The 13542-nt window shown below is 52.4% G+C and overlaps 1 protein-coding gene across 3 annotated transcripts in view; it reads right to left on the bottom strand.

The window, feature by feature from the left end:
- Positions 1 to 8237: 8237 nt before the first annotated feature.
- PSTPIP1 (proline-serine-threonine phosphatase interacting protein 1) overlaps positions 8238 to 13542 on the bottom strand; it is a 44637-nt gene continuing 39332 nt past the window's right edge. For all 3 annotated transcript variants that reach the window (XM_005891777.3, XM_070358565.1, XM_070358566.1), the window contains exons 11-15: positions 12669 to 12765; positions 12048 to 12138; positions 9789 to 9844; positions 9453 to 9586; positions 8238 to 8524 (exon numbers count right to left, since the gene is read on the bottom strand). In XM_005891777.3, the coding sequence (XP_005891839.1) occupies positions 8393 to 8524; positions 9453 to 9586; positions 9789 to 9844; positions 12048 to 12138; positions 12669 to 12765 (510 nt within the window). In that variant the 3' untranslated portion in view covers positions 8238 to 8392. The remainder of the gene's footprint in view (positions 8525 to 9452; positions 9587 to 9788; positions 9845 to 12047; positions 12139 to 12668; positions 12766 to 13542) is intronic.

Raw genomic sequence — 13542 nt, 5'->3', positions numbered from 1 at the left:
TTCATACTGTTATGGTTGGGGAAAACGCTTGTTGTAATTTCTTTCCTCAAATTTGTTGAGATTTGTGATCTATCCTGGAGAATGTTCCCTGTGCACTTGAAAAGAATGTATTCTACTTTTTTGGAATGTAGTGTCTTGAAGCTATCTATTAAGTCCATCTGTTCTATTATGTTATCTAAGACCCCTCTCCTTACTGATTTTCTGTCTGATGACCTCCACTGACGTAAGTGGGGTCTTAAAGTCCCCTCTGTTATTGTATTGTTAATTTCTCCTTTTATGTCTGTTAATATTTGCTTTATGTATTTAGGTGCTCCTATAATAGCTATATGTATGTTAATGAGTGTTATATTCTCTTCTTGTATTGATCCCATTATCATTATATATATATATATATATACACACACACACACACACACACACACACACACAAGAAACTGTGGAAAATTCTGAAAGAGATGGGAATACCAGACCACCTGACCTGCCTCTTGAGAAACCTGTAGGCAGGTCAGGAAGCAGCAGTTATAAGTGGACATGGAACAACAGACTGGTTCCAAAAAGGAAAAGGAGTATGTCAAGGCTGTATATTGTCACTGTGCTTATTTAACTTATATGCAGAGTACATCATAAACACTGGGCTGGATGAAGCATAAGCTGGAATCAAGATTGCTGGGAGAAATATCAATAACCTCAGATATGCAGATGACACCACCCTTATGGCAGAAAGTGAAGAAGAACTAAAGAGCCTCTTGATGAAAGTAAAAGAGGAGAGCTTTAAGTTGGCTTAAAACTCAACATTCCGAAAACTAAGATCATGGCATCCAGTCCCATCACTTCATGGCAAATAGATGGGGAAACAGTAGAAACAGTGTCAGATTTTATTTTTGGGGGCTCCAAAATCACTGCATATGGTGATTGCAGCCATGAGATTAAAAGACACTTGCTTCTTGGAAGGAAAGTTATGACCAACATAGACAGCATATTAAAAAGGAGAGACATTACTTTGCCAACAAAGGTCCATCTAGTCAAGGCTATGGTTTTTCCAGTGATCATGTATGGATGTGAGAGTTGGACTGTGAAGAAAGCTGAGTGCCGAAGAATTGATGCTTTTGAACTGTGGTGTTGGAGAAGACTTTTGAGAGTCCCTTGGACTGCAAGGAGATCCAACCAGTCCATCCTAAAGGAGATCAGTTCTGGGTGTTCATTGGTAGGAGTGATGCTGAAGCTGAAACTCCAATACTTTGGCCACCTGATGCGAAGAGCGGACTCATTTGAAAAGACCCTTATGCTGGGAAAGATCAAGGGCAGGAAGAAAAGGGGACAACAGAGGATGAGATGGTTGGATGGCATCACCAACTTGATGGACTTGGGTTTGGGTGGACTCCAGGAGTTGGTGATGGAAGGGAGGCCTGGCGTGCTGCGGTTCATGGGGTCACAAAGAGTCAGACGCACTGAGCGACTGAACTGAACTGATGATTATATAACGTCCTTCTTTGTTTTTTGTTACAAACTTTGTTTTAAACTCTTTTGTCTGATGTGAGTATCACTACCTCTGCTTTCTTGTCATTTCCATTTGTATGAAATATCTTTTTGTATTTCCTCACTTTTAGTCTGTAGGCATCTTTAGCTCTGAAATGAGTCTCTTGTAAGCAGCATATAGATGGGTTTTGTATTTTCACCCAGTCAGCCACCCTATGTATTTTTATTGGAGTATTTAGTCCAACACCGAATGTGACTATTGGTAGGTATGTACTTATTGCCATTTTGTTACTTATTTTTGTAGCTTTTCAGTGTTCTTTTAGTCTTGTCCCTTGTGGTTTGCTGACTTTCTTTTATATATCTTTCTCTCTAGCTTTTGTGTGTCTATTGTAGGTTTTTGATTTGTGATTACCATGGGGTTTATATATGCTAACCTATATCTGCCTGTTTCAAACAGGTAGTCATTTAAGTTCAAACACATTCCAGCAGGTATACAGTCTTTACTCCCCTTCTCCACATTCTATGTTTTTGATGTCTTATTTTGCATCTTTGTCATTTATGCCTTTACTGGTTGTTGTAATTATAGTTGTTTTTACAGATTTTTGTTTGTTTGTTTTTTAATCTCTGTACTAGCTTATTTAAATGGTTGATCCTCAGCCTTTACTATATATTTGCTTTTATTAGTTGGATTTCTCCTTTCCTATAGATACTTCTTATTTTAGCCTTTTCCTTTCCACTTAAGGAAGACCATTTAGCATTTCTTTTAGGGTTGGTTTTGTATTCATGAACTCTTCAGGTTTGCTTGTCTAGCAAGTCTTTATCTCTCCTTCAACTCTAAATTATTATCTTGCTGGGTAGTGAGTGTATTCTTGGTTACAAGTTTCCCCCTTTTCAGCACTTAATGGGGTTTCCTTGTATATGACTCTCTATTTTTCTCTTGTTGCCTTTAGAATTCTCTCAACTTTTGCCACTTTAATTATGTATGATATGATCTGTTTGGGTTCATCTTGTTCAGGACCCTCTGTGCTTCCTATATCTGGATATCTGTTTCCTTCTTCAGGTTTGGAAAGTTTTCATTCATAATTTCGTCAAATACCTTTTTGACCCTTCTCTCTCTCTCTCCTCCTTCTGGGACACCTATAATGTGAATGTTGGTACACTTGATATTGTCTCAGAGATGCCTTAAACTGGTCTCAATTTTCATTTTTCTTCTTGCTGTTCTGATTGGGTGGTTTCCATTATTCTGTCTTCCAGATCACTTTTGCATTCTTCTTTATCACCTAGTCTTCTGTTTATTCTTTCTCTGTGTTATTCATTTCTGTTATGGCAGTCTTCAGTTCTGATTGATTTTTAAAATATTTTCTAGTTCCTTTTAAAATTCTTACTGTTTATCTATTCTTTTCCCTAATTCAGTTAACATTCTTATTACTGGTGCTTTGAACTCTTTATCTGGCAAATTGTTTGTTTCGTTAGTTGTTTTCTCTAGTACTCTTGCCTGGAAAATCCCATGGATGGAGGAGCCTGGTGGGCTGCAGTCCATGGGGTCGCTAGGAGTCGGACACGACTGAGCGACTTCCCCTTCACTTTTCACTTTCATGCATTGGAGAAGGAAATGGCAACCCACTCCAGCGTTCTTGCCTGGAGAATCGCAGGGACGGGGGAGCGTGGTGGGCTGCCGTCTATGGGGTTGCACAGAGTTGGACACGACTGAAGCGACTTAGCAGCAGCAGCAGTTGTTTTTTCTCAGAGGTTTTTCCCTTGCTCTTCCAATTCAAACCCCTCCTGTCTTCTCCTTTTGCTTACCTTTGTCTCTGGAATTAGGTGAAACAGTTACCTACTGCAGTCTTGAAAAGGGGTATCCCTGTGTGGGAGCCACCCTACACAGTATGCATGCATCCAGTGACCTTGGTGGGGGAGCCAGATCTGACATGAACACAAGTCACATCTTTCTCCGGGGTCTGCTGGCAGCCATCACCTGGTTAGAAGGTGGGGCTGCAGAGAGAGGGGCTAGGACCGCAGCCTCCAGGGGAGTGGGACACTGGTCAGAGACCTTTGTAGTTTCAGTCTGCCCTCTCTGCACTGTTTCAGAGGTAAGCAAGTCTGTGCTTTTCCCCATGAGTGGAGTCCAGGTGTGAGAGGTGACTTCCGTTATTTTCAGTGGCTGTCACTGTGCTATCGGGGCCAGGACTGGATCTCGGGTTGCTGGGGGCAGAAGTTCTGAGGGGTTAAGTCCGTGCTAGCTGTGTTCCCCTTAAGTGTGTGCTCTCTGCCCCCATCACTGGCACCCTCACCCTAGAGAGGAGCAGTGCTCGGGCAAGGGAGATTGGTGGTGGTGCTTGGAGCAGGCCAATCAGAGATCTAGAGAACTTCTGATGTGCTGCTTGTGAGAGCGGTAGTAATGGCTGCCCCTCCCCTGCTCAGACACTGCTCCAGGTCTGAGCCGCCTCTGTCTCTCCACTCAGCTGCTGCCATGCTCACCCTGGTGTGTAGCATCAACACAGAGCAAGCAGGACCTGTGTGCAGGCTCAGCGTGGGTGGGGCCTGGGCTGTGGAGGTCTGGTCACAGCAGACAGGTTCTGAGGGACCACCTGGGTCAGCGCGTCATGGCTCTCCCCTCCCTGCTTAGACACTGCTCTGGATCTGGGCTACCTCTGTGCCTCTTGGCCAAGACAGCCCTCGCCTGGGTGTGGAGCGGCTTTGTGGAACAAGTGAGGTCAGAGCTGTTGTTCAGCTCAGGCTAGGGTGCATACCAGGGTGGTGGTAGGAAACTAGTCAGACCTTTGTAGTTTCAGTCTGCCTTCTCTGCCCTGCTTCAGGGATAAGCAAGCCTGTGCTTGCTCCCCGTGAGTGGGGTCCAGGCTTCCCACAGCCCTTCTGTTTGTACCGTCGGCCCTCCAGCCAGCCAGGGGATCTCATCTTCCTGGGGCACCCAGTATGTGGCTGGAACCACTCACTCCACAGGGAGGATCTCTCTCTGGGCTCTTGCGAGTCCCCTCCCAGGGCACGAGTCCTGGCCTGGTCACTGCTCCTCTCTTTCTACCTGATTCTCTGTGACTTTCTTACAGCTGTGTTCGTGCAGAAGTCTTTTCCCTGTCTCCAGCTGGTTTTCAGTGAGCATTGTTCCACATGTGATGTAGTTTTGATGTGCTTGTTGGGAGAGATGAGTTCCCCACCCTCCTACTCTGCCACTTTGATCTGTTTTTGACACTCTGGGTTGGCCTGTATCTTTTCTTCCCATCCAGTAGATGAAAAGATGTATATCTATGACTCTTAGCTAGGCCCAGGATATTTTCAAAGCTGTTCCAGCCATTTGTGTCTCCTGGATTTCCAGTGTGTATCGTCTGCCCAGTTGGGTAGGTTGTTTTGGGCTTTTTGTTTTTCTTATGGATCTTAATAAACAATTAAGTTTACTTGGGAAACTTTTCTGTGAAACTCAGTGTGTGCTGCTGTTGTGGTAACGGGATTATGTGCCTGATACATTTCCTAATTGGTTATTGTTGGTGGGTAGGAGTCCCTGCTCTATGAGTACTTGATCTTATATGCTTGCATTTCTTGAAAATAATTTGTGTGTCCTATGTTGCTCTTTATCGCAGTGTCCTTGAGATTTCCTGAGGGTGTTGTGCAGGCCCTTGCAGAAATATCCTAAGTTTACCTGAATACCTTTTTGGACAGTGTTGAGTGTATGGCTAGTTGTGTTGACTATGTTGACTCATACACTGGTCGTGTCTCTTGACTTTATCCACTGAAAGCAAAATGGATATGAAAGTTATAATAGCAAAGAAAAGAGACCTGTTTATCTTTGTATCCTCAGCACCATAGTAGTCAGAATGGACACTCAGTATTTAAAATCAGCCACTATGATGCCATAAGAAGTTGGTTTTCAAACTTTCTTTTTGCAGCTGAAGTACCCATTAGAAAAGTTCTCAACCCTGGCTGCATATTAGAATCACCAGGAGAATGTTTGAAATATTTATGCTCAAGATGAGCTGGCAGAGAATTGGATTCAGTTTGACTGAGATGGGACCAGAGCATCAACATTCAAAAAAAAACTTGTTAGGTGATTCTACTGAGCAGCCAAGGATGAGAACCACCACTGGTCCAATATGTAGACACTACAAGTAGAGTTTGAAATTGTGTGGGGCTCGCCTTCCCCTCCCTTTGGCCCCTGATAGGGCTTCATTGAGCACAGTTTGAAAGCCACATCCCTGTGGGCTTGGTGCTGAGGATGGGGTGCCCACTTGCTGGCGGTGACCTTGTGCAGGGCTTGGGCTGCTGCTTCCCATGCCAGGAGGGGAAATAGGCAGAGATTGTGGTTCAGCCAGACGGAGCCTAACAGATACTCCTGTGCTGAGGTTGCCCAGCCTGGGAATAGCTGTGGGAGGGTGGTTGGAACTAAGTGTTAGACCCCACTGGTGCTTGTGTCCAGTTTGGCCAAGTAGCCCATTGCTTCTCCTGAACTACTTCTCCTTTACTCCTTGTCACTTTCAGGAAGGACTTACTGACGTAACTACAGCTCCCCCGAGGGCATATTAAGATGAGGATGCTATGCCAAGCCCAAAGTTACTATTGATTACAGCCAAGGTTTGGAGGTGGTGGTCCTTTTTATTAAAAGTGATCATCTCACGCTTTTCATTAGCACTTCTAATGTCTAATTTTGAAATTTCCAAGGATAGCAATTTATACAGGAGCTCATTGCACCCATCTTGCCAATAATGGTACTGAGATCCAGAGAAATTGTACCTTGCCTAAGACCACACAAGGAAGCATGAGCCTCGATTTCAGACCCTGATGCTCTGACTTCAGAGGCCATGCCTTTCCTATCTGTTCTGCTCCATTTTTCCTGTGAGGAGCCCTCTGTCAAGAAGAGGGGTGCAGTTATTTATACACTCCATTACCCACACGCCAACTCCCTCTTTATCGGTCACCATCTCCTCTGCTGGGAAGGCTGACCGTCCAGCTGAGGTTGTGACCTCGTGCACAGAGAACGGAGAATGCTGCAGAGGCAATGAATCTGACCTCAATTCATTTGTGGGTTTCTTTCTCCCTACTATAAATTGTGACCCAAGAGTTGCTCTCAATTCTGTTCCGTAGCTGCCAAAATGACTGGAGGGCGGGCCCTGTTATCTGACACTCGTTACCCATCACCCTCCAGCGGTGTAGACATTGCGGCACCTGTCAGAGCTGTTGATAAATATCTAGGCCAGTGGTTTTTAAAAAAGATCTTTGCAGTTGGATGGAATGCTCAATCAAGATGACAAGGTATTTTCAAGGAATAAGTAAAGCACTGAAACCTAGGGCTTTCTCTTCTTTTCTTTCCTCTCGGCTGCTCCTGCAGGGCCTGATGCCAGTGGCCAGTCTGCTGGGCTCTCCTGGGCCTTTGCTCAGACTGTGTCCCTGCTGCCACCCCACCTCCACCTTCTACTGCATCTGAGGAGGGAAATCTTCTCATCTCCTTTCTTTCCACTCTCCCCATTCCTGCTTCACATCCTATAAATTTCCAAGTGCTGTTGATGTATTTCCCTCATCCTTCCAGAATTGCTCTCCAGCTCAGTTGCCACTTCCCAGACAAGCCACCATCATCTTTGTGTTGGCCAGCCTGCACATGGCCTCCTGGTCCCACTCTTACCCTACTTACTGTCTGCCTTGTATCAGAGGGCTGATAGTATCTCTGTGCAGCTTCTGGGGTGAGCGAGCTCTTTAACACCATCCCTTCATCTTAGCATCCCCCCGCCCCTGTCTCAGTTTCAAATACAGTGTCATTCACACAGAAGTCATTAAGATACCTTGCTTGATTGAATTACTTCTGACAGGTCTCGTATCTGGCTGACCTAGGCAACGCTTCTGGCTGCCGGTTCGCACTGGCTTTCTTCCACATTTACTCCTAGGGCCTTAGGTGTGGCGTGGCTGGAGCAGGGCTTTGGCAGGCCTGGGGCAGCTGTGGAAGTTATGTTTCTGGGGCCAAAAAGAATGGCCTGAGAGCATCAAGCACAGAAGAGGAGCTTGGCCACCTCTGTGCGTAGGGTGGGCCTGTGTAGACCTGGGGCCCCTGCATGGTGGATCTGCTGTGTTTGAGAAGGAGTGGCAGGCAGCTGGGTCAGGAGACAGTGCCACCCGCACCCCGACCCAGAGGCCTGCAGGCCCCTACCAGACTCTGCACCACGGCCCCTCTGCCTCGGCAGACTGTCACCTGTTTCTTGCCTGGAGCTAAGCTTGCTCATCCCCAGAATGTTCCAGGTGTTCCCTCCTCCCTGTGCTCACACACCGCCCTGTCCCAGTGCTCTTCCCTGCCTCGTGTCCTGTCTGCTGCTGCCCTGCTCTAGTCCCTCTGCCCCTTGGAAGCCTGCTCTCCCCCATCCTGGCTCTCGTGGGCTTCTCCCTGATCCCTCCCTGACCCCTTCCCCATCCTCCCTGACCCCTACTCCCTCCTCCCTGACCCCTACTCCCTCCTCCCTGACCCCTCCCCCATCCTCCCTGACCCCTCCCCCATCCTCCCTGACCCCTACTCCCTCCTCCCTGACCCCTCCCCCACCTTCCCTGACCCCTCCCCATCCTCCCTGACCCCTCCCCCATCCTCCCTGACCCCTGTGGCCTTCTCCCCTTGGCAGGGACCCGTGCTAGGTTGCCTCCCCATCCCCAGCAGACCCAGCACAGACCCCACTGGGGCCTCAGTGACGACACTGCAGGTGGGAAGCTCTGCTTTCCTGGACTCCTCCCCTCCTTTACCTCCTCCCAATGCAGCACTTGGACACAGATGCCAGGAGGAAAAAGAATGCTCCTTTATTCCCTGTGGGAAAGACTGCTGGGGAGCAGCTGACTCCTCCCGTGAGGGCAGGCTCTGTCTGGGGCCCCCCGCAAGGCCAGGGGGTGGCTGGCCCCACTGGCAGGACAGGTCCAGGGAGGGGCTACTGTTTCTTCCTTAAATCTTCTCCAGGTAGGAGCCAGGGACAAAGCCACGCTGCCCGTTCCGTTGTACCGTCCACCAGCCGTCCTCCCCTTCCAGGATGACCTCCAGGATGTCCCCCGCAGAGATGTTCAGCTCGTCAGAGTTCTGGGCAAGAGAATGAAAACACATCTGGCTGAAGGGGCCTGCTGGGAGGGCCTCTGGTCAGGTCACCCCCCACCCCAGGCAGTAAGTGTCTCACAGCTGGGCTGTCAGCTGAGACATGCCGGCCTCCTGGGGCTGCAAGAGAAGGCCACTCCGGGCTAGGGCAGCCCTGGGAGACCAGCCTCTTGTCCCCTCGGTTTGTCACAACCTGGGGCTGCTTCCCTGGCTTTTCCTCCAAGCTGCTCCCTTCTCCCGCTCCTGCCTGAGACACAGCAAGCTAGCAAGTCAGGAGCAGGGGTGTTTGCTATTCCCCAGGACAGCCAGCCCTTGTCTTGCAAGCACACCATCATTCTCCTGGGCTGTGCCCCCTCCCCAGGGCACAGACTTTGGGAGTCAGTGTAGCCAGCCAAGCCCCAAGGAGATGTTTCAGTCTCAGTGGATCTTGGGTCCAGCTCTGTACCCCTCGCCTTAAAGCAAGGACAAATTAAGAGTCTCTGGGGATCTAGGCACAGCTGCCCTGTGGCTCCTTTACTCGTCCTCTTCTTGTGGGCTTCAGAAAATCAACCATGCACAGCTGAGGACCAAGTTCCGACCATGACTTGTTCTGGGCACCCATGGTCATGGGGAACAAGGCCTTTACCCAGAGCCTGCCCCTCAGACCACTTCCTCGGGTAGCTCCAGCTCCACCAGCCAGCTGCACACATGCATAGCCCAAGCAGTGCCCACACCTGCCTGGACACCACGTGACCCAGGGCCTGGTGCCGTTCATGAGCTTTCATTCAGCAGGTGTGCACCAGGCCCCTCCTGAATGCCAGGTGCTATTCTGAGGGCACCCACCCCAGCACCCTCAGAGTGCATGTGCCCACATGTGAGCACACCCTTGGGCATGCTGGTGTCCACGCAAGAAGGAGGGGAGGGCAGAGGGCCTCACCTGGGCTGTGTAGTCATAGAGTGCCCTATAGTCCTGGCCTGGCATGGTGGGGGGCCCTGGCGCCTCCTGCACGGCGATGGCAGCGTAGACACCCTCATTCCGGTCAGGGGTAGGAGTCAGGGTCTCTGTGGAGGCTGAGTACAAAGTGAGGTCTGGCACCCGCCCCTTGCAAAAATCAGTAGCCCCCAGAGGGCCCCCTGACTCATAGGTCCTCAGACTTGCTCAGCTTCTTCCCATCCTCCAACCTCCCAGCTATTGGAGGGCCCATCTGTGTCAAGTAGGCATCCTCTCTTCTTCCTCCCCCCAACCAGGGTGACAGTTGTCACCCCTAATTACCTGCAGAAGCTGCTGACAGTGCGGTCTTGGGACTTCCATGCAGCAGCCCAGAAAACCTGGGGGCAGGAAGGACAGGTGAGTCAGGGCGGGGGAAGTAGATGAGGCAGGGAGCCTGCAAGGTCAGCCCTAGCTTCCAGGCACAGATGTGACTTATGGGGTGCCCCTGGGCATGAGGGCTCTCCAAAGGGTGGTCCCAGTGGCTCTTCCCCGGCAGCACTCTCCCAGTCCCTTACCCTGTAGATGTCTTCCCAGTACCTGTTCCCGAAGGGCCAAATTGGCGTGCTCCAGGGCCTGGGCCAGACCCCTCTCCAGCCTCCCCCACAGGCAAAGGAGCTGTCCCCTAGAGCTCAGCCCACTCACGCCCTGCTGGGACCTTCACCAGCCTGGCCAGCCCCGCCACTCCCCGACCACACAAAGTGGTCGTCCAGGAGGAAGTGTTGAGCTGATTCACCCCTTCCTCTGTACTTGGTTCAGACCTGGACTGAGCTAGAGTCATGCAAGTATGTTGAATAAAAGAAAAAAAAAGTGCAAGAGGCAGACACTGGGCACCTAGTACGGAGGCCCATGTGGGTGCCCTGAAGCAGAGGTGCTGAGAGCTTGGATGAGTAGAACCTACCTTCCTGGCCTGGTAGGTTCAAGCTAAGTCTACAAAGACTCAGCTTCACCAAACAGAGACTGGGTGCCAGGCATGGCCAGTGACTGGGAGAGAAGTGCAGAGGGGCAGGTCGTACAGGCAGAGGAGTCTGGGGAGTGGAGTGGACCAGTTTGGGGTGTATAGGAGACAAGACTGAAATAGGGACAAGGCCAGACACCCAGGGGTCTTGAGGGCTCAGTCAGGGGCAGGGCCTGTAGGAAGCTGCCCTGTAGTGTGAGGTGGGACCCAGAGACCTTCCCTGGGCAGCATTTGCAGAGCTGAGGGTCCAGGACAGAGCACATGGACAGGTGAGCGTAGACTTGGCAGGCGTGGGAAGGTCTGATGCAGACTTGCCCTGCCAGGGAGGGTTAGCCCAGCAGGCTGGGGCTGGAGGGACTGAGCTCGCCGAAGGTGTGGGTGCCCCGCCGCACTGCCTGCCTTCCCAGGGTTGTCTACGCTCTCGACTCCATTCTTCCCTCCACTCACTTCCCCTGCCCCTCCCCAGCCCTGCCTGGCTTCAGCTGCCCCACACAAGGGTCCCTGCCTGTCCTCTCCAGCAGCCAGGCTTCCCCTGTGGGACCGCTTTCCCTCTTTTCTCTTGTCCTCATCAGACCCCTCCTCTCTGTCCTTTCTCAGCCCTGCCCCAGCTGGCTCTTCAGGCCTGTTGTCTAAGTGACCACATGTGCAGAGAGGTCCGAGTCCTCTCTGGTTTTGGTGTGACAGTGAGGGTGGGAATGCCCGCCTCCTAAGGTCCTTGCTGACTCAGGGTTCCTGGAGGAGCATGCCGTGGGGCCCACGGGCCGCAGAAATAAGCCATCCTTGGAGGGCCAGGAGCTCCGTCGCCTCCACCCCCACCCACGCCCACCTTTCAAAGACAAGGCCTCTGCACTAGGTTGGAGGGAGAGAGGAGGTCATGGAGGCCTGGGAATGGGGCACAGGTGCCATGTGAAGCCCACAATGCTCCTTTAGATGCCCACAGATGGGGCACTCAGGGAACTGGCTGAGGGAGTTGGAGGGTGGGTGCACCCTGAGTAGACAGCCCTCCCAGCGGGCTGTCACCCCCCAAGGCCTGAACCAGGAGGGTCCTAGGGTCTGAGTCTGCACTCAGGCCCTGGGCCTAGAGGAGGTGTGTGAGTTGTGCAAGTGACACACTGGGGCCTGACACAGGACCCTGGCACCCACCACAGCCAGGCCAGGGAAGGGGGTTTGGGAAAAGCTGGAGAGTCCTCCAAGAGCACTGGCTGCAGGGCCCGCCCCTCTGCCCTGATCCTGTGCAGCCGGTGAGGGGCCTGACAGGCCGAGGCTCCGACCGGGCCAGCAGCAGAGCTCAAGGGGTGAGCCCGGCTGGAGTCTCCCAGCACAGTTGCTAGTGAATAAGTGGGGTACGACTGTTTCATGCCTGGCTCCCCTTGGGCTGAGGGTGTCCTGAGGCTAGATTCAGTCTGTCTTGTCCCCCAAGAGTGCCCTGCACCTAGACACTACACCCCAGGCACACAATGGGTGCCCAATAAATACGTGGGGAAGAGCCAGTTGCAGGAGGAGGGGCTGGCCCCCTTCCTGGCAGCCCGCCTCCCCCTGGGCCTGCTCTGTGTGTCCCAGCTGGCTGGTGTCCAGCAGGCGCTCACCTCTTTATCATACCACAGGACGGCTGGACGCCAGGGCTGCTGGACAACGGGGCCACCTCCCGATCATAGTAGTTCTGGTAAGGCACCGGCGCTGCAGGTGACAAGTGCGAGAGGCCCCGGGTGACGAGGGCAGGGCAGGCGGGACCTGTGCCCTTTGACAGCCCATCCTCTCCCCCTCCAGAGACCCAGACCGGGGCCCCACCTTCCCATCCTGGCCCTGGCCTGCCCTGGTGCTTGAGAAGGGGGCCCCCTTTCACTTCCCTGAGAGATCCCCCTGTGGGTACCACCAAGACCGAACATTCTAGACTCAAGATTCAGTGGTGCCAAACCGTGAGTGGAGTGGGGGCTCTGAGGCGGCTCCTGCCTCTCCCTACCCCGTCTCCCCTTGAGTGTTACAGTGTCCTAGGCCCCGCCTGTCCCCTCTCTCGAGAAGGCAGCACACTAAGGACCCAGCCAGGGGCCTGCTCTGTCCCTGACCTTCCCCTGGGCCTGGCACCTAGAAGGGAGCTGTGAGCCACCCTGCTTCTGTCCTGGCAGTTGAGGCTCAGAGAACCCAGGCCAGGCCTTCCAGGGAAGGTGGACCTGGACCCAGTGGCCGTGTTGCCCACAAGCAGGCCTCACCTGGGGGCTCAGTGCCCGTGCTCTTGGCCTGGATGAAGCCGTCAATGTCGGCGTCCACGCTGCAGCCTTCCAGCGTCACCCGCACCTCTTCGTAGAGCTAGGGGTGGGGACGAGCAGAGGCTGGGGGGCCAGGCTTCACCTGGCCCACATTGTCAAGCCTGCCCCCCTCTTTGGGTCTGAACCCTGACAAGGGGCCTTGACGTGTAACTGCCCCAGGCCTGCCTGAAGGGCTAGAGCCCTGGCTGGCAGCTTCTCCTGTTTCCTGAACACCTCGTGTGTGCACATTCCTTTGCATCCTTTGCATTCCTCTCCATCCTCTATGGGAGACAGGACTTCCTCATTTATAGATGAGGAAGCTCGAGAGAGTGACTTGCCCAGGGTCACAAAGCAGAAAGTGAAGTTAGTGCACTGGGCTTTGGATCTGGCATGAGAGGATTCAGAACTCATACTCCCTCCTCTACTACGAGGCCACCAGGTGGGCTCAAGTCATTTGGGGGGAAAGCCCCCAAAACTCCACACCCATGGGCAGAAGGGATTAGGCAAGTAACTGGTGGGATCAGGAGTCAGGGCTGAGAGAGAGCGAGGGCTGCATCAGCAGAGACCAAGGCCCCTGGCAGGGAGGTGGCCACCCCTTTCTGCTGAGGGGGGCCGACCCGGCACGTAGAGCTCAGTAAGGGGTTGGAGCCAGAACACCCTGGAGATATCTGGGGACAGAAGAGGGACTGAACCTCGGCTCCTGCAAGCACCAGGCATGGAGCAGGGAAACCCCAGGGTCCCCCAGCCTCTCTGCAAACCTCTGAGGGGCTGTGTCCACCTCCCTTCTCCTCCCCTTCCCAGCAGAGGGAATAGAGCTCCAGGACTCTGATAGAAGAGT

Source organism: Bos mutus, chromosome 21 (assembly GCF_027580195.1).
Source record: "Bos mutus isolate GX-2022 chromosome 21, NWIPB_WYAK_1.1, whole genome shotgun sequence".
NCBI classification, from domain to species: domain Eukaryota; kingdom Metazoa; phylum Chordata; class Mammalia; order Artiodactyla; family Bovidae; genus Bos; species Bos mutus.
This window is presented reverse-complemented; position numbering and strand designations above follow the sequence as displayed.